Genomic DNA, 22,229 nt, shown 5'->3' with positions numbered 1-22,229 from the left:
GAGATATATGTAAAACAGCAGTAAAGTTGTTATACATTTAATTAGACATTCAGGTTTAGCAATCCCAACACCTTTTAATAAAATGTATACGATACTTAATATATTTAACTATTGCTTTATTTTAGAATGTTGCCCTCTTTTAGACAATGAAAAACTATACCCTATTACATTTTGTTTTAGCTTAGGAGCTTCTTTCACAAAACCTAATTTTCTGTCTTTAAAGAAATCCAATGGCTTCACTGTAACTGTACTAAAAGCAAAGATAATGATTGCACATGCCTATTTTAAACATTAGATAAGTAAAAATAAAAATTAACTGTGAATGTGCTCAGTATAAAATAAAGTGCTTTAAGCATTCATGTTTTTTTTATATAAATGTCTTATCATTTACTACGGGGGAGAGGATAGGAGGAAATCACACCTTTTATAAATTTGGGCATATGACAACAGTGTCAGTGTACCATATTTCATCCCGCTGCATGACATACTGTATAATCTAATGGTAACTTGTGGTGCGCTGTACAGCTGATGGCATAGTGTAAAAGAACCAGTACCTAAATAACATAAATGGGCACATCAGTTTCACTAAAACCAAAAAAAAATGACTTCAAGCAGGAACTGCCGTTAAGTCAGCTTTCATTTCTTGAAATAACATCCATAATAGTTTCTTTTGTAAACTAGTGTGTGAAGGTAACCTCAACAGACAGCCCAAGGACAATGCAAGTCTTTTTTGTCTGTGCAGCATAATATATTATTATCAGTTTAAATCATGCCTGTCAAAAGCTGTATCACTTTTTACTATTCCTTTTTCACTACCCCTTGTGTCTTTCTTCAGTCACATTCTCTGAATCAAATTCCATCCATTTGATAGTGATGTGAATTCTGGTGTATCCCTTATATATTGTTTTTGTTATTTAAATTTAAGCACAATTCTACTTGGAAGAGGTTCTACTAAAATGATCATTTTCTTCAAATACCCTGAATGGACTTTAATTAATGAGAGTTAAAAAAGAAGAGGCTCAAATATGATATCAGTGTTTAACATGACAGAGCACAATAACTGCTATCAACCTTTGTAACATTCTAGGGCATACCGAGTACATCGAGCCTTCTTTCTATTCTTCATTATCCCAGAAATTTTATATTGTTCACACTAACCTATTAAAATAAGAAAAAATTACACCATCAATAATTTTTAAATTGAAAAAAAAAAAAAAAAAATTTCTCTGAATCTAGTGGACAACATGATGATATCAGGATGGCTATTGTGACACAATGCACTTACTGTACTTGACCCCTCAAAGTACAATACCTAAGAAATGTAATGGATGACTTTAGCCAAAAAATTCAGTTTCATATCAGTTATGTTTATTCTTATTAGTCCAGCCATGCTATACAATAATTAGTGCATTACTATTAGAGAATCCATTCACAGACCGGTTTATCCATTCCCGGGAATTCGGGAATCCCGGGCTCCCGGGGATGACACAGTGCACGGGCATCTCACATGTGAATGGTTTTAAAACTACTGCAATATGTTGACACAAATAAAAGACTAACCTTATCTACAAGCAGTTCATGCTGTCATTTAAGTACAAGTATCTTTAGTTGTGGTAATAAGAGTGTAGAAAGCACAATGTCCTCACAGGTGGCGCAGTGGTAGTGTTGCTGCTTTGCAGTAAGGAGACTGTGGAAGATTGTAGGTTCACTTCCCGGTTCCTCCATGTGTGGATAGCGCTTTGAGTACTGAGAAAAGCGCTATATAAATATAATGAATTATTATTATTATTAACGTGTCCAGTGTGCAGCCATCCAGGCAAGAGCGCACCTTCGTGCAGAAGTACGCCAGCCGCTGAGAAAGCACACTCTGCCTCCACTGAAGTAGGCGGCACAATCATCAGATACTGATACACTTGTTCTAAACAATGCCTGCGCTTGCCATTGCTCTGAAACACTACCATTTCAGCTTTTACTGATGCATCAAGTTTCTTGTCATCATTCTGTGACGGCAAGTTTCTTGGCACAGATAATGCGGATGCAACAGACTGACGCATTGCAATTTCAAGTTGCTGTTCAAAGCTGTTGTCTGATGAAGTGCAAGCTGCAACAATGGCGCCACCTTAATTATTTTCAACTATAACTTATTTCTTGATCGATTTTTACACTTTTACACGCTATATATGTGAGCTTGGCCGTTCCCGTTTTCCCGGGAATTGCAGCAGTTTCATTCCCAGGAATGCAGGAATGAAAAATGTCCAGGAAGCCCAGGAATGGATTCCCTAATTACTATGGACACCCATATCTAACATCATGTGGTATTTCATATTCTAATAAAACCCCAGTATGTTGACAGGAAGATAACATCTTGACCGAAAAAGAGAGCAAAAGATTGCAAAGTCTGAGCATTCCATGGATGTCTTGTGCAGAGTTATGTTTTCTAAACAAGCTTGTTCAAGGTTTGTTATGTTCATGCATATCCTTCAAGTAATGGTGAGTAATCAAGCTTTATAAGACAAAGCTGCATTAACACAGAATAAAACTAAAATAAACAACAAGGGATCTAGTTATTCCTTATTATAATACTTTTATGAGTATTGAGAATCGAACAATGAGAATCGAACAATGTTCAACACATGGCATGTTTAACATCAGCGCCAATCAATTAATTGTGAAAAAACCATGTTAAAGATTTCCAAGCTAATGTTCTGTATCTCACAAGGAACACATAGGCAGTGCCAATAATATTTAATCCACATTTTAATATTTTTGTAAAATATTATAATACAAAATGTTTAAATCTCAATTATTGGTTCAGATGACAGCTCTCCCTGTTAGTGACTTTTAATCATGTGTCCAACAGAAAACTAAAAACAAAAAAAAAAACAATATTGATCTTCCTTTCCAAGTTTACTCTAGTAATTCAAGACTGGCAAAAGGATCATAGTACCTGACACTTACATATTTTTCTACTTACTTAAAGAGTAGTACTTTTCTCTTCTTCAAAATGCACCATCCTTGCTCATAAGCTGATTATGCATTTCAAAAACGCTTAACCTATTACTGAAATGACCCTTATAGCTTTTGTAGTGTGGTTCCAGATCCTCACCAGATACTTCAAGATCATATATGTGGAAATCTATATAGGTATACCTATGATGACAAATAATATACACCACACATGAAATGAAGAAATCCCCAAGGAGAATGTTAGAATTAACAGAATTCTCTCAATGCTTCATAAGGTACATTCATAAGAATCCTCTTCTGACTGTGTTTGACCAATTGGCCAACAAAATACTGAATAGCTGATTCACTCACATCATTCACATTATGAATATACAGGGAAGCTAAATAAAATTTTAACATAACACGTGTAGGATGTAAGGCTCTAATCTTATTATAGAAACTAACACTACAGATGGATTCAAATCTATTCAATAAAATTATTTATGATTTATTACATCAGAATAAATTACTGTCAAAAAAAATATTTTTATTAATTGTCTTGACATTCCCAGTACTCTAAGATAAAGCTAAAAAGCTGTTTATTGTAATATATAGTATAGAGCATCCAGTGGTGGTATTAACACCAGATGCAGGGAAAACATTTGAAAATTATAAAGATAATACTATTTTTCAGCACTGTGTAGGTTCACATTCAGCCATAAAAAACGATTACTGTTGTACTGAAGTCTTGAAGGTTCAATGTACAGCTAGTACAAACTTTGGTGTTTATACCCTGAACACATGATACAAGACAAGGATGTCCTCTGTCACCTCATCATTGATCTGAAACAACCCCTGTTTGCACAACAGTGGACATCTGAGTGAATCACCATAAAATTGTAAAGTAAGGTTCTTCTATATGCAGACAGCATGTTTATCTCTAACCTAAGACAAGCTAAATTGTATTAAGAAGACGTGAAGAGGTGTTTGAAAGGATGACAGGAACAAAGAGATATGGTGGTGGAACAGATAGGAGCAGGATGTGATAAAGGCTAAGAAGGAGGCAAAGAAGAAATGGTACCAATCAGTGAGGGGGTTAATCAGATAAATGTATAGGCAGACAAATAAGGAGTCAAAGAAGGAAGTGGCAACAACCAAGTTACAAGCTTTGGAGGTGTATGAAAAATTGGAGACAAAAGGGGCCTGCAGAATAATTTTTAGAACAGCGAACACTAGGAACAAGGCTGGAAAATATTTTAATAAGATAAAGCAGATGAAAGATTAGCAATGTGTAGTCTTGAGCGAGCATAATAAATCAAGAAGAGATGGAATAGGTACTTTGAAAAGCTGTTGAATGAAGAAAATGCAAGAGTAGTACTTGGGGATGGAGGTCAAAATGAGGACTATTAACAAGAATATGGAGGGAGGAAGTAAACGAGGCACTGAAAAGAATGAAAACTGGAAAAGCAACATGACCAATACCAACAGGAGTGTGGAAGAGTTTAGAAGAGGAGGGAGTTGATATGTTGTGGGATCTAATGCAGAGGATCTATGAAGTATAGAGGGATAAAGCTGATGCCACACACAATGAAAATTTGGGAAAGATTTCTAGTGAAAGAGTTAGGGAAGAGACCATTGTAGGGGAGGAGCAGTTTAGTTTTCTTTGCACTGAGACAGCTCATAGAGAAGGATCAAAGAAAGAAATATTTGCATAAGGTGTTCATTAATTTAGAGAAGGGTTATGATAGAGTACCATGTCAAGAGGTCTGGAAGTGCACAAGAGAGAAAACAGTACCAGAGAAGTACTGTATGTGAGGATTTTTCAGGATATGTATGAGGAAGTGAGGACTCAGGTAAAAAACAGCATTGGGGTAACAGACAAGATGCCATTAGAGTAGGTCTGTACCAGTGATCTTCTTTAAGTCCTTGCCTCTTTGATCTGGACATGGATGTGTTGAGTCATGGGTTAAAAGACCGATCCCCCTGGTGCATGCTTTTCACTGATGACAATATGTTGTGAAGAACCAGAAAAGAGGAAGTTGGAAGAATGGAGAAGGGCTTTGAAAGATAGAGGGTTGAAGATAAATAAAAGACAGAATATATGACGTTTAGTTTAAGTTAGCCTGCAGCGAGAGCAACTGAAATGAGTGGATACATTTAAATAACTAGGATCAGTGGTAGCCAGAGGTGGAAAACTAGATGCAGAGATAACACAGAGTACAGTGTGGGTGGTTACTGAATGAAGGTATCAGGAGTATTGTGTGATGGAAGAATTAAGGTGAATTTATAAGTAAGGTTTTTAAAACAGTGGTAAGACTAGCAATGATATATAGAGCTGAGATATGCACAGTAAAGGGAGCACAGGAGAAGAAGTAAGATGTGCTAGAAATGAGAATATTGAGATGGATGTGTGGAGTTGCAAAAAAAAAAAAAAAAAATCACAGAATCAGTAATGAGACAATCAGAAGTACCATAAAAGTGGGAGAGAAATCTAACAAAGTTCTGGAAAGTAGGTTGAAGTTTTATGAATGTATGATGAGGAAAGACAACGAGTATGTGGGCAAAAGAGTGATAGGAATGGAAGTACGGAGGAAGAGAAAATGAGGGCGATCAAAGTAAAGGTTAAAGGATAAAATAAATGAAGATCTGAAGGAAAAGAGCTTGACTGGCATGTAAGTTCTGGACCGAGCTGTTTGAATAAGGTTGATTGAAAACATCAACCTCACATAGAAGTGGGAAAAGATGAAGAAGAAGATACTACTCTCTAACCCAAACACTTTTTTCATCTTGTGCACCTAAAAATGGAAGAAAGCAATGAAAAAAATGTTGGTGGAAACCAACTTTCCAAAGAATTCTTTCTTCCTAAATTTGTACTAGGTATGGATTAACACAATTTTAAATTGTACATAGAACAAATTGCACAAAATGATTCTTGCCAGTTTGTGCATATGAATGGAGGCTTGAAATGAACAATGGCAAGAAATCTAAGGTCTATTAATGGGTCAGTAGTCTTTTCTACTGGAAAAAAACCTATTAAGCCTAGATCATAAGATATTTTCAGAAAGACCAACATGTAAGCAATAATGGACCATTCCAGAGCATAAATTACTATTTGACAGGTTAAAGTAAACAGTAAAGTAAATAGTAAAAATTTTAACAACTAAATATAAGGATTGAAATACTGTATAAAAAGCCATGTCTGCTAACAAATTACACAAAAGAACATTATGCAAAATGAACACATAAAATTACTGTATAAATTAATTTAGAGCTATTCTTCTTTACTGAGCTAAAACAGCAAGAAAAAGTACTAAGACAACAAGGAAATCTGTACAATCTGTGCAAACTGACATTCACTTAACATATTCTTGATTTAGGCAAATGCAAGGGCACTTTGTATGAATAGCAGCACAAGCTGTCACTAGCATGAGGTTGTGAAGTTAACAGGTGAAGGAGAGGGGGAAAATGTGGCATAAATTTTCTAATTGGGAAGCTTTTGTATCTTAGACAGTTTAGAGGTTAAATGAAATGAGATCTCAAAGGCCCTAGGGATTACATGGAGTGAAATAAACACAATTAGCTCTAAATTGGAAAACATAAAAAACTAATTATTTCACACTGAAAAGCTTAAACAAATGGAAACTGAGACAAGAAAGTCACTATCATAGAAATATCTAAGCTGACTATGCAACTCAGAGGAATAATTTTAGAATTACTGAGAACCCAGGGTGAACACAAGATGAAAATCCCATTAATCCCACTAACTAATCCCAGAAACCCCATTCAAAAATGGGTGCATTTTCCTTATTATTCTTTAAATGGCTTTGGTTGCTTGTAATAATGTCAGGCTATGCTATTCACTACTCAACTTTCTAATAAATCTTTCAAATCAAATTGAAGGATGTAATATTTTACTTTAAATTAGAAAAAAAAATGAACTTCACAATGAACAATTCAAATTTATTTACAATCTGGAAAGCTGAGGACAAACTATACACCAAGATACTTTTCATTCTACATCAATCATTTTATTTGTTTGTAATAACAAAATGATACATATTCTATTGGCTACTCAGCTTCATTGAGGGAATGAATTAAAAATAACAGATAGAAAAGATCATAGAAAATACAGTTGTTAATTTCTAAATTCTGGAGTAATGTCTTCAAGCTGTTGTGGTAAGTAAGGATTGGGTCACTGCTTTTTGCAGATGATTTCCTGTTTGCTTCATCAGGCCGTGATCTTCAGCTCTCTCTGGATCGGTTCACAACTGAGTGTGACGCGGCTGGGATGGGAATCAGCACCTTCAAATCAGAGACCATGGTCCTCAGCCGGAAAAGGGTGGAGTGCCCTCTCAGGGTTGGGAGCGAGATCTTACCCCAAGTGGAGGAGTTCAAGTATCTTGGGATCTTGTTCATGAGTGAGGGAAGAATGGAGCGTGAGATCAACAGGCGGATCGGTGTGGCATCCGCAGTGATGCAGGCTCTGCATCGGTCTGTCGTGGTGAAAAAGGAGCTGAGCTGCAAGGCAAAGCTCTCAGTTTACCAGTCGATCTATGTTCCTACCTTCACCTATGGTCATTAGCTATGGGTAGTGACCAAAAGAACAAGATCACGAATACAAGAGGCTGAAATGAGTTTCCTCCGCAGGGTGTCTGGGCTCTCCCTTAAAGATAGGGTGAGAAGCTCAGTCATCCGGGAGGGGCTCATAGTTGAGCCGCTGCTCCTCCGCATCGAGAGGAGTCAGATGAGGTGGCTCGGGCATCTGATCAGGATGCCTCCTAAATGCCTCCCTGGTAAGGTGTTCCAGGCACGTCTAACCGGGAGGAGGCCCCAGGGAAGACCCAGGACACGCTGGAGGGACTATGTCTCTCGGCTAGCCTGGGAACGCCTTGGAATTTCCCTGGAAGAGCTAGAAGAAGTGGCCGGGGAGAGGGAAGTCTGGGCATCTCTGCTCAAGCTGCTGCCCCCCGCGACCCAATCTCGGATAAGCGGAAGAGGAAGGATGGATGTTGTGGTAAGTACTTATAGGCTCAAAGCCAGCTGCAAAGAGGTTTCCACGATTGCATTTGTCCAAACAAATAAGGGTCACTTATGATGTAAAAGTAAAAAATGTGACAACATTGTTATTATGGTTTTAGTAGAAAGCAGGTATACAGTACTTTTTGTTCAAAATATATTTATGTTTACATATAGAAGCACTTTGGAGTGATTATTCAATACTGGGTTATGTATAGTTCTTCATAAAGGGGCAAATATTTGGAAATAATACATTATAGCTTTGTCAGCTTTTAAAAGTGAAAATATACTTTTTCACCAGGTTTAACAGAAGTGCACAGTTGTATAAGAAGCACTAGCAGATGGAGCACTGACAAAGGCAACTTTGTGGTTTGTTAGTAACAATAAGCTGCTGATAGCAGGGGGTGCTAACCTCCTGAAGGTAGGGTACTCCAAAGAACTTTTTGGTGTTTAGAAGATTTTAGGTTTGTGTCATTGAGAGAGTAAGGATATGCTTTTCCAGGAGGCTGGAAGGTAGTCCAAATATCATTTAAAACAGCTGGCTGACCCTAAATTAGAGGTTGTCATTGTCTAAAGTCAATAATGCCTTCATGCCTCTTAATTATGTATGGTGCTCTGTAAACACTTTCAATAGTATTTTTTTAGGTAAGGGTCAATGCGGGGCTAGACAGGGTGATGTCAATAATATTTCAGTTCATTAAGTGATAGCAGGGGCCCATGTATCAGAGATGTGGCTCCTTGTTTCATATCATGCTGCACAGATGACCCATGATACACCTGGCTCTTTAGGCAGGCTTGGGAATTCAGGAGCAGCTAGACAGTTCTAGCAGGATGGTCCCAGCTGTTCCAGAAATTGCTTCTGGCTGGAAGTTAAAAACTTCTTTTAGCCAGATCTTCAGAGAGTGTTTAGTCAGTAATTTAACAACTGCTTGACTGAAGAGAGGTAGTGAGTGGAGACCACACCCTGGCTGATGAGTATTGCAGTCCCCAGGTCAGTACTGCCACAAGGCTGCAGATATGTAGTGGTTGGTATATATATTACATACCTTTCTTACTGGATCTATTGCATGAAATTGACATATCAACCCCAAAGGCTATGAAGAATTTGTATGTGTTTATAGCACATCATTGGGAGTGTGAAGAAACCTATGAAATAGGGAGTATAGAGTACCTGAGATGGTTAAGCTGAACTTCAAGCAATGCTTGTACCCAAGGATGGTGCATCATTCTCTACTTTTCTGTCTCCTTCCCACCTACACACACAGCCACTTGAAGCACTTGGGCTTGCTAACTACTGTATGTCATCATTGAGCTTCCACACCTCTTATGTAGGTGGCCTTCATTTGCATAAACCAACAAACATCATTTCTCTGTGTGATTGCTTGTCAATGCCGAGGCAAAAAGTGAATGTGGTGCGTCACAATAAAAAGCTTGTTACAACATTACTAATGACAAATCTTGTCAAATAAAAAAAAATGTGTTGGCTAATTTTATTTTTTCTATAATTTCACCAAATTTCATTTAAATCAGTCAAAGTATTTTTGAGATTCTTGGATATTTTATTTTTCTAATGGGTGTGTTACTGTTAAATATTGATATATATATATATAAAAAAATTAAAAGCATCTCCTTCAAAAGTCCATATTTTAATAAGACATGGCATCTGTGTTGTGCAATCCAAGGTATCTAAAACAATGAACTTTTCTACTAATATATCACTAGTGAGTGAGGTGTAACCATCTCTGCATCTCTTTGTCATACTGGTCATTTATGGATGCAGATTTGACATTACAGATGATCAGATAAACTACTGTGATGTATAGTTATGAACAGGAGGGAGCTCTTGTGTAGGGACGCAGTATGGTTGAGTTTTGGTGTCACAACTTTACTTACCACTATCATATCAAGTATACAGTTAAACTTGGAAGTTACACAGGCCCTGGCATCAAGTTCAAGACAAGCATGGAGAGAAAACACATTGTCAGTATCTAGCACTTTAACAAATATACTGTTTGTCAACAACCTTTTTCAAACATTTTTCTACAAATTCCAGAATTAACCTTCCCGGGAATTTAGTATGATTTCCTAGCTTTAGTGCAACAGGAAGATATAGGAAATTGCACAGCCTTAAATATGAGAAAATAAGATAATTTGCTTTTTAAGCAATACTAGCCAACCCGCGGCGTAGCATACGCCGCATAATTATGTATTTATGGGTGAACACTTCCTGAACGACACAGTTGTCCAAATGGCATGGGTTTGTGGATACCACTGTGAGAGAATAAAAAGATAGACCTCTGGAGAAAGCAACATACAATTGTCCGTGACTGAAAGCGGGATCGTCTGTGACGAAGAAGGCATGCTGGTGAAAGTTACTTCGTCAGTAGGGATAAGTGTCAGTACTTGTAGATTAAGGTGTAGCGAGTCTTTGTTATTGACGCTTAATATAGCTTGCGTACTGAGATGTTCCGGAGTCACAGTTGAGAAACACTTTTTTAGTGTCATTTAAGCACAGGGAAAAAAATGAGCATGTGAAACATCCGTAATGTAATAAGCCACCAAGAAAAGTAACATTGCAACAATGCTATAATGACCCGATCGCTGTAACCCGCTGTGACCCGATCGCTGTGCACCGGTCGTGCAACTGTTGTCTGTGCACCTCTGAGCCACGTTGTCCTTTCATTGTTCTTTGCGGTTCCGGCTGCATTTCTATATGTAATCCATCAAGTCACCCGACCATGGTAGTAGCGGGGGGTGGGGGATTTTGGTGCGTACACAGGGCAGGGATGTATTCAGAGGGAGCGTATGACCCACTTACTGGGTATTCTTCGTTCGTGGGGAACAATTGCAAGCCCCGGTGCCCATTACGAATGGGGTTCAACGGTTTACCCATGCCTGTCGGCGCCGGGTAGACACACGTTGATCCATTCAGTGTAGCGCGCGTGCAGAACCGGACATCACATACCTGTTAATTCTCAATCTCACGTGGCTGAAAGCCACTTGTCCCTCTAAGAAGTTGGACGCCTACCGCTTGGCGATCTCGTAACGATTAAGCAGGAGGGAGTCTCATTCGTTTTCGGAATTAACTAGACTAATCGCTCCACCAACTAAGTACGGCCATGCAACACCATGCACAGAATCGAGAAAGAGCTATCAATCTGTCAATCCTCTCCGTGTTAAGCAAGATTTGTGTGTGGCGAGTTGTTGCGTCCGGGCACACGAGCAGTCACTGTGAATGCCTTGAGAGCGTGGCTGGACGCGTGCCGGGGAATAATGAGTATCTATATATCTTCTTAGATATAGATAGCGTCTGATAGTTGTGATGGTTTTATACTCCAGTACATTGCGGTGAACGCTGGTAACAGGCAGGCAGGCAGGCAGGCAGGCGTATTATAGTTGGTGCTCTTAGAGTTGGTGGGCGTGTCTCTCTAGCGGTTTGAGTTCTTGGGCGGTGCTCTGTCGTTTGTATCCCACGGTCGGACGACTTGGTGTATTATATATGGAAATGCAGCTGAAATCGAAAAGAATAATGAAAAGTCAACGTGGCTCAGTGGTGCATGTGGAACAAAACCCTGCATCCACAGGGGTTCACCAGGACTGAGTTTGGGAAACACTGCTGAACACAGACGAAACCGACTCAGGTGAGGAGTTGGGGCGGGCAAAGTGGTTGCAGCTATTGATTATTCAGTGTTGTTTGCCTGGGTGTCTGATCTGCTCGACGGGATCATAAATAAAAGGAAAACAATGTGAAGGCAATGTCACAGGTGATCCTGTGGTATAGCGGGTCCACAGCTCCCCTTCAAAAGTCCATTTTTAAATAAATAATCATTGCACTCACAGCATAGCGAGGGGCGTGGAAGTGTGGCTGAAACGGTTTCCGGGTGGAGTCGTGCTGCGGTCATTTCTCCCCTGTGCAGTGTGCGAGCGAGTGAGGAGAGAGAGAAAGCCAGTACGTTACAGTGAGCGAGAGCAGGCTCGAAGGAAATGTGTTCCTGTGGTATAGCGGGTCCATAGCTCCCCTTCAAAAGGCCATTTTTAATCAGGCGACTGACAGTTGTGGAGTCAGGCACAGAGAAGGTCAGCTGCAGAGAGAGCGTCTCGACTGTTGCAGGGCCTGAAGCAGGTGAGACGCTAATGAAAAAGAGGCACAGGGCTTATTTGTTTTTAAAGACTGCTTCCTTCATTGTGTTTTAAAGGATTGCGCGGCTCTCTGTCTCACGCTGCCTGTGGGTGTGCCTCTGTCTCTCTGTGGCGCTGCCTGTGTGTGTGCGCGGCTCTCTCTCTCGCGCTGCCTGTGTGTGTGCCTCTGTCTCTCTCTGGCGCTGCCTCTGTGTGAACCAAGGTTCCACTGAGGTTGACTAATGAAAAGTCAACGTGGCTCAGAGCTGCAAGTGGACTGTGGCACAGACAAACAGAAATGACGGCATGTTTTCCGAGGCGTTGCGTCCTAGTTGGTGGACGTGGCTCTGCGAATTTTCGTCGTATCCAATGGCCTAAGAGTTGGTGGGCATGGCTCCTTCCTGCATGCGCCATTGGCGTCTTACTTGTCGGCGGTTTAGTGAATCCACGCCCCTTCCGGCGTGCTTTCCATGGGTGGCTACTTGTCTTCCGGCTTAGCGAATTATATATGTAGATACCAAAAAAGGAAATCCTATGGAAGAAGAGAGAACTGTGGATGGGAAAATGACAGTAAAGAACCAAATACAGATGTTACTGCACTTTGACTTTTCACTGGAACTGATGATAACCTGGAAGAAGAGCACATCACTGTTCCCCTGGGTTTTGAAAAGGAGCAACTTTGAAATGAATGCTGCATAGTCATGGTGGTAAGTGAGTTGAGCAGGTTTCTATATGGCTTAACATTACATTTATTATAGTTCGTCTAAATTCAAGACACTTTACAAACAGCTAACTTTATAAAATATACAAATTAAGTTGAAACAAAGACTGTCATAAGTTTTAATATGTCATTCTTATTAATGTCCAAAGAATGATCAGGGCTTCAGGAACAGGGTCATAGTTAGTTTAGTGTACCTGTTACTTTGTAAGGCATTTCCCATTACAGTATGAAGGTGATTCATCTGAAAGTAATGCTATTGATCATACCATCCATTTTCTAAACACTTTTTATCCTGAACAGGGTCACAGGGAAACTGGAGCCTATCACAGGGCAGTAGACAGGAACAATACCTGGAGCATTCGTTGTTAAAAAACGTGCCTGGTATTGGGCTTTGCTCTCGTTCTCTGTGTGTGTCTCGGTCTTTCCATCTCATTATAGCATTCTTTATTTTGTATGAATTGGCAACAACTACATGCAGTTTGGAACAATATCTACCTGATTATGTTTTCTGTATTCTTTTATTATTATTATATTATTATTATACTTCTATGAATATTCTTCTTATCCTCATTATTGTTGTTGTGGGTGGAGTGGTGTCTCTGAGGCTAGGGATCTGCACTGGCAATCGGAATGTTGCCGGTTCAAATCCCGTAAAATTCCAAAAGGGACTCTGCTCTGTTGGGTCCTTGAGCAAGGCTCTTAACCTGCAATTGCTAAGCGCTTTGATAGTGAGAAAAGCGCTATATAAATGCAAACAAAAAGAATTATTGTTCTTATTCTCATCATTTTTCTTTATGTTATCTTTGTGTTGAAGCTGTAGCATTAATTAGACTTACAATTTGCGGCCAGGATTGTTATGAACTCATGACATCATTCATTATCAGACGTGCCCTCCTAATTCTTGCTTGCACTAGGACTAGCATGCTTTGTAAATATTTCTTATGTCCTACTCTGACGTAGGACAAATTCTTATCCTGATGTGATTTTCAGTTCATTTCCTAAGAGTAATTCTGAGACACTTCATAAATACAGACTTTAAAGATGGTATTATTGCCTTCATACTTATCTTGTATTAATCACATTCAGAAGTCTGCACAGCAGAAAATCATTGAATCACAGTTTTCTTCATTTAATTACTTTGTAAAATACCCAATTAAATTTCCTTTAAATAATTTTTCACATTGAAAGTGTATAATATTCTCAAAGTATCATTTATGTTTATTGAATGTAACCTGAAAAATCAGTTGAGTAAGTCTGAAATACTACATAATCACTGATATAAAAGCCACAAAAGTTTTCAGAATGTTTAGTTAATAATTATTTCTCTCGATTTCCCTATGAAGATTAAACACCCTTTTATGGTCCAAAACTAAAGGTAGTGTACATTTGGGATAAGAACTGATTTGAAGAATTTGGGTTACATATTCATAGCTTTGGGCTTAATTGATATAGCGTGGTTTTAAAATTTTGTGTCCATTGTTTTATTTCTATCTACGAGTACACCAACCAGATGTTGCAGTTAAACTACCTTTTATCCATTTCGAAGGTTTGAAGAAACATTTTAATTCCACCCACATCTACCCCTAAATATTTTGAGCCCGGTAGAGAGTTTGTACAAAAGGGTGATTTGTTGAACTAATGTGCAGGTTATTTTAAAACAGATTTTCTTCTGTTTTCTGATGCATGAACTTGATTTTCAAAATTTGATACCTGACAGTGAAAATTTTCAATTAAATAAAAAAAAAGTAGACCTTACAAAAATTGATACCCTCTATTGGGATGGCCCATCATATATTGTAACTTCTAGATCACCAATGATCTAATCGAGTTTCTCTCTTTTTATGAAGAAACATGCCAAGCCAAGATGTTACAGACCAGTGAATCTCAGCTAGCTGTCTTCATCAATACAGATTTTGTTGCATACCTCTCTCTTCTAATGTCTACAGAAAGTCATTTAATTGAAGCTGTTTAAGGACTGACTCAGTAAGGTAAAGGGTCTGCATATCAGATAATGCTACCTGGAAACCTGCTTTTTCCATATCCATATCCAAGGGTAGGGGATCACAGTCACGTATATTTTAATCAGTACTAGGCTAAACATATATAAACAAACAACAGAGATGGTGCAAAGATGAGAATGGTCTTAAATGATCTTAAATATCTATTAAAATCTATACCGTTCATAAACTGTTTCTTTGGCATGAAGACTCTTTTGTCTTCATGTACATCTTACTGTCACTGAATGTGAAATTATTTCATATAGTCACCCACTTTCAAAATCTCAATCATATTTCATTTCAGGATCATAAGGAATCAGTGAAAGCCCCAGGAGCATGAGATATGAGTCAGGAGCCAGCCGTAGATGGGATGTTGCTCCACTGCCAAGCACAGTCACTCAGATACCCAAAGCCACTCATGTCTGTCACTTTCAGATTCCAAATGTTTGGGATGTGGGAGAAAAATGTGAGTGGTAAATTGACAGAGTTTGAAATCCTTAAACAGGGTTCAGGCTCAGACTCTAATCTCGTCTCCTGGATCAGATAGGTAAAGTGAAAACCACTGGTGCCACTGTGATATTCAGTTAAATTCATTCACGTATTTTAAAATTCATTTATAAGAATACAGGAGCTTGTAGAACCAGAGGCTATCCAGGTAGAACTGGATGGCACTTTAGCCAAAGCACACTCATGCACATACCCACACCTATTTGCACTTGGTCAATTCAGAGTTGCCAATCAACTTAAAGCACATGTCTTTAGCATGTGGGAAAAATCAGGAATACTCAGAGAAAAGCTAGACAAACAAAGGAAGAATGGACCATGATTTGAACCCAGGATTCTGGTGCTGTGAAATTGCAGTTCTAATCATTGTACTGTGATGTAAAGTTAGAGCAGTCCAGCAGCTTAATCTTTCTGAAAACACCAGCAGCATATTTCTGCAGATATGCCACATGAACAATTTAAATGAAACAGTTAACTGTGACTTATAAAGCAGTGAATAATACTCAAATTATTAAAGCTAGATATATAAAGAAACCTGGCGGGACTGTCATAGCAGTTCTTAGTCTTACCTTGGTTGATCGATTAGTGGTCTTTTTCCAGGAGCTTTCACCAGAGCATCAGGTCGAATGGCAGCCTTTGGTGATGTTTTAGGGCTGGTGTCAGAGTCCCCACTGTCATCGTCTCCCATGGCTTTGATATAGCTACCACTCCGCATCCTCCGACAGGGGATTTCATCATCTTTATTAATCCCTGGATAACCTCCCCATTCATCTTGAGGTACCTGTAAAAAACATGTAATTAAATGAGCTTTATTGCACAAATATACAGATGAAATAACATTTATTGAAATAAAATTATTCATTAATAGCAACAAACAAAAATGTTATTGTATTAATCAATAAAAAACATTCATATGTTCAATATAGTGTCCAAAATTCCAAACTTTCAGGATCAATTAGCTATTCAATCACTGTCTGCAATGATTTTGTACAGTCTCCCTGTTTCCACAAACATTTCCCCCGAAATATGATCATGAGGTTAAATGGAGACCTTTGATCTGGCCTAGTGGCAGTCTATGTAGGTGTGTGAGTGCACCAAGTAATGGATGGCCATCTCTAATAATGTTGGTTTCAGATTTATGACAATTGTTGTAAGGTTAAATTTCCACTTACAATAGTCCTGGAATAGGAGAAAACAGGTTTAGAAAATACATTTTTATTTTCAGCTTAGCAACAGTGCCATATAGTTTTTGAATGTCATTGTTTGTGGATAATGGTTTTGAGGACAAATAACAGCAATTCCCAGAAGGTTTGTAAAAATGCAATTAAATGTCAGTTAATTGCTAAATTAGGCATTTTATAGTGCCTGCAAGTGCTAAGTAAAACAAATTACAAATGAACTCCATCTAAAAAAGAACACTTTCAATAAATTTAAACTGTTAATTCTATGACTTTGCTTAATATTCTGTGATTTTTTTAAACCAAAACATGCTTGAAACTACTTTTTAAAAGCTGTAATTTCAGCCTATATCTCTGGAATCATTTTATTGTGATTTCATTGCTTTGTAAAGAGAATATTACAAATTGACAATGTAATGATTATTAGAAAGAAAACAAATTATATGTAAATAATTTTTTATTTAATATAAATCTTTTTCTTACCCTTTGTACAGTAACCTTCCTATATAATAAAACATAACTGTTGGGAGTAAACCCATGAATAAGACATGGAACTAATAATGAGATTAACAAACCCAAACATTTTGTATACAACCTAAGGTATAGAAAGGTGCGTCATGGGGTGGGAGAGTGTGTAAGAGATGTAGTATTTTGGAATTTGTGATGGAAAAGGGAGCAAGCTATATACATTTACATTTATTTGCTTAGGAAACGCTTTTATTCGAAGCAACTTACAAAAGTATGTAAGGTAAACAATCAAGTAACATTAGGCTGGGCCTGTTTGTTCAGCAAGTATAATAGGACATGTAACAGAAGTTGATTGCTACAAGTGAAAAGATGTAATAATTCATACATTTACAATCATAGATTACAATCAATAAAGATATTAAAATTAAAAAAATTAACCAAGAATAGAAAATATCGCAGCGCAAAGTTGTTTTTTTTTCCACCCGTTTTCAATTTGACAATTATTCACAGAACAGATGGGTCTTCAATCACTTCTTAAATACATAGAGGGAGTCAGCTGTTTGGATAGAGGAGGGCAGCCCATTTCACCAACTCAGAAGCACACAGGAAAAGAGTCTGGATTGAGACTTGATGCCACATAGAAGTGGCAGCATCAGACAATGCTCCCTGGCAGACTTGAGCGGGCAAGAAGGAGCATAGCACTTAACCAGGGTCTCCATAAACATATATACAGACGCATTGACTACTCTGTAGGCTAGCATCAGGGATCTGAACTTAATTCATGCTGCTACAGGGAACTAATGTTGTGTCCTGAAGAGAGGAGTGACATGTGCCCATTTTGGCTTGTGAAATACAAGAGAAGCTGCTGCACAGGTTTAGGTGTACTGTATGTGTGTTGTGTGTGACTAGCTCTGGGGCCCTGCATGGAAAAGTATTGTGCCCACCCCTGCAATTCTGCACTGTGAGAAGATGCTACGAATATGTACTGTATGTATTTATGTATTTAGTTTATTCCAGATGTGAAATGCAAGAAAAAAAACCAACAAGAATAAATACACTAAACTGTGGGACAATTGCACCATTTGGCAGATGATGTGTGAATTGCAGCAAAAACACCAATCAGTTGTACAAAATATAATGTTTCTCGGTATCTAGAGGTAAACAGCAATTGTTTCAAGGACTGATGTGAAAAATAATAAAGTAAAGGTTTGAATTAGTATATAATTATATGTACATAGTTACAAACTGTTTATTTGTTGCTTCACAGCAATGTGTGTTTTTGTATGTTTCAAGCTGGTTAATTTATAGAATACAAACAGTATAAATAATAATAATAAGACATTACTTTTACATAGAGCTTTTCAAGACACTAAAAGCACTCTCCATGGGAGGTTGGGATGGTGAGCCACTTCAACCATCACCAATGGGCAGCATCTATCTTGAAGATGCAAAGGCAGCTATTTTAAGCCAGTATGTTCACTACACATTAGTTATTAGGTGGTGAAGAGATGAGAGAGAGACAGTAATGGAAAGGGGATGATTAAGGGGCCCGAATGACTAGGCCATGATGGTCAATTTAGCCAGGACATCAGGAAACACTTTGCTCTTTACCAAGATGCCTATGGGTCTTTAATGACCACAAAAAGTCAGAACCTTGGTTTTATGTGTCATCCAATGGATGGCACCAATTTTAACAGCATAGTGCTCCTGTCACTACACTGGGGCTTTGGGATTCCCCACACCTACCACAGGGCAAGAGGCTCCTGCTGGCCTTACCAACACCCCTTGCAACAGCAACCCAAACCCCTGTTCTCAAGTGGTAAACCTCTGTTCTCATATGGTATGGCTGCTAGATAAGACAAGAGGAGAATGCTCCATTTGGAATAAGATTATCAGTGAAATCTCTCCTGATTTTACCTAGGACTATTGTGTATTTTTTATATAGTAATCATATTCCATCCATCCATTTTCCAACCCGCTGAATCCGAACACAGGGTCACGGGGGTCTGCTGGAGCCAATCCCAGCCAACACAGGGCACAAGGCAGGGAACCAATCCTGGGCAGGGTGCCAACCCACCGCAGGACACACACAAACACACCCACACACCAAGCACACACTAGGGCCAATTTAGAATCGCCAATCCACCTAACCTGCATGTCTTTGGACTGTGGGAGGAAACCGGAGCGCCCGGAGGAAACCCACGCAGATACGGGGAGAACATGCAAACTCCACACAGGGAGGACCCGGGAATCGAACCCAGGACCCCAGATCGCCCAACTGCGAGGCAGCAGCGCTACCCACTGCGCCACCGTGCCGCCCCTAGTAATCATATTGATTTTGGTAAAGTTAGCAAACTTGTGAAATTCACAGATGACAGTAAAATTTGAGAAATTGCAGATACTGAGGAGACAGCATAAACAATTCAAAAAGACTTGGACAAGCTTTAAAACTGGACAAACAATTGGGAAATTAATTTTATTGTAGAAAAGTGCAAAGTGCTACACATGGGCAAAACGAATGTTAACTATAAATACATGAGAGAATACACTGTCCTACAGAAAACATCTGAAAAGGATTCAGGGTTTTTTGTTGATATAACATTTTCTTCATCTAAGGACTGTGCAGGAGCTTTAAAAAACAACAACTAAAAACCATTGACAACCTTTAACATGTCCCTGTTTGAGATACTGGGATAGCTTAACAGTTACTTAAACAAACAATCTCGATGGACTAAATGGTCTCCTCTTGTTTGTCAAAATTCCTATATTTTGATGTTTTTCGCTAGTATTAATTGATTCGTACTCTGTGGGGCAGCAAGTGTTTATTTTCTGTCTATTCCTTTAACTTTACATACTTCAAACGAACTAGCAATCACAGGTTTATTTTCCCCAGGAATTGTGTTTACAGGAGTTTTTGGTTTCCACCAGTCTAAAAAACCTGGCCGTATCTTTTATAAATTCAATTGGCATTATATTTCCCTCATCTGAATTTCTGCATTATTGTGTAATTTCTTACAACTTATTCATGTATTCATCTCTTCATTCAGTCCAACCTTTTGGGCCTTTTTTGTTACTTTGATTTAATTCAGCATTACTTCATCATTTCCAATTCAAAATGCATGTCCCCTATATCAAAATAAGCCATAGAAACTTTCAGAGTAGCCATATTTGGTTAATAATTTATGCTGTTCACATAAAATATAACATAGTATAAAACATAATTTTGCAAAAATGTAGTTCTGCATGTCCTTTTTCTTGTTAGAGATCTTGGAGATATAATTAAAAAATAACAATTGAAGAATATCTGAAAAATGGTCATGAAATGTAAAAAAAAAAAAATCCATATTGTTGTTGATAGTATTAATAGCAGTTGTATTGTCACATGTAAAAAGTATATCAAAATTCTTACTTGCATGGCCGACCAAATATGCAACATATTTCCACTCTCCAGCACATTGATAAACAAGAAAGCATTAAAATATGAAACTTCATTTTAAAAACAGAACATACAAATCACCTTACCTAATGTGCTCTTACTCTTGATTCTATGATCCTCTAAATGATAGGATGTAGCAATCAATCAATGGGAAAAGCAGCTTGCCTATTTTTGTTTACTTTGATTCCTGGTTAGCATTTTAGGCTTTGGTTACTTTGAGTCTAATTTTTTTTGACTTTGACTTGGACCCATTTTGACTTTGTGATTCTCTTTAACTAGTCTTCTTGCTTTATGGTCTGCTATTCTACCCAGGCAAATCCTGATTTAAGGCCACTCACTACAGGTTTTTGCCAAATATAATTACAGAAAGTTGTGCAGAAGCCAGTAAACTGTGAACTCAATAGCTGTTAGCTACAGCAAAACCTGCAACCAAACAACCCTGTGACTCCTTCTTGCAAGGCCTGAGTAAATTGTTAACTGCTGACTAACCAAACTCTTAAGATTTCATAAATATGAATTTGTTATTGACACAACTGCCAGCACTGTTCTTGACCCAATCCTGGAAAAATCATCTTCCGTCTTAGTACGGTGAGTCCTCCTTTCTATTCACACTTTTTGTGATTTTACTGACAATCTTAATCTACTTCACTGATTTTTGCTGAACCCTTCCATCAATGAACATTTTTTTCTCCTCATCTCATCTCTGCTAAAATGTTGCACAGATAATATTTTTGTTCCTCACTCACTAGCTCTTACGGTTTTTGATGCCAGGCTCCTTTCCTCTACCCTTTGTGACCATATGTTCTTTTCTACAGTTGTTTATCCCTCCCCCACTTCTCAGATATCACAAGGGAAATTCAGTGTGGCTTTGCTCCAGAAACCAAAATTTGCTGCTTACTTGGACTCTACACTTTAAGGAATATTCTGCCAAAAACTATTATTAGCCCATTACCCTAACTGAGTCCGCTTTACACTGGCTCATGCCCTAGACAATGACAGCATTGACTATGAAGAAAGAATCTAGAAACATCGAAAACACAAGAAGGGGCCCAAGCCCGGATATCCTCCACTTCCTCACAATATCATCACCACTCACAACTGCTTTGGCCATCTGACTCACCATGCCTGGAGACAGTGGTGATGTGGTTATTATTGTGGTTATACTACGGCATCTGAACTTACAGTTACCTAACTGTGTCTTATTTTCCTGGTACACAAGTTAATAGATGTGGAAAGAACAATTCCGGCAGTCCTTGAGAAGCACAAGTCCAGGATAATTGGGACAAATGTAATCCAGCATGGATTACATTGACAGTTGGAATTCCTTAGGATGGACTTTGCATCCCTTATTCAGGCCATGATAATGAGAACCCCAGCTGAAAAAATCATCGTGTCAGGTTCACCTCCCATGCTATGTAGATTGGATGAAACCTACAGTCAAACCCTAGCCCTAAACACCTGAATGAGAGCTTTCTGCAACAGACTAAACATTGGCTTCATTAAAAACTGGGATCTCTTCAACAAGAGACCATTTTTCTATAGACGTGATGGCCGGTATCCGAATTGGTTCAATGCTCGGGTACTTTCCAACACTGTCTCAAAGGTAATTTGTTGTTCTTGACTGTTAGGATATGATAATTCTATAGTGGTTTCATCTATACATGTGCACTATATAAACACTATAACAATGGACTATAGTTTAACTAAAATATCTGGACAAAGTGGTAGAAATGCAAATAACAATTACCATTTCACTTTCTTACATTGAGTTAAACAAGTCTCAATGACAACTAGTTACAGTGCAGCAGTCTGAAAAGCCACTACCTTTGACTAATAAGTACAAC

General features: G+C 38.3%; 1 protein-coding gene across 1 annotated transcript in view; it reads right to left on the bottom strand.

The window, feature by feature from the left end:
• dlgap2a (discs, large (Drosophila) homolog-associated protein 2a) overlaps positions 1–22,229 on the bottom strand; it is a 662,701-nt gene that overhangs the window by 167,681 nt on the left and 472,791 nt on the right. Inside the window, exon 3 of the mRNA XM_051925462.1 lies at positions 15,873–16,084. Coding sequence (XP_051781422.1) covers positions 15,873–16,084 — 212 coding nt within the window. The remainder of the gene's footprint in view (positions 1–15,872; positions 16,085–22,229) is intronic.

The sequence above is a fragment of the Erpetoichthys calabaricus genome, chromosome 3 (genome assembly GCF_900747795.2).
Source record: "Erpetoichthys calabaricus chromosome 3, fErpCal1.3, whole genome shotgun sequence".
Classification (NCBI taxonomy): domain Eukaryota; kingdom Metazoa; phylum Chordata; class Cladistia; order Polypteriformes; family Polypteridae; genus Erpetoichthys; species Erpetoichthys calabaricus.
Note: the sequence above shows the minus strand (reverse complement) of the source record. Positions and strands in the feature narration are given on the sequence as shown.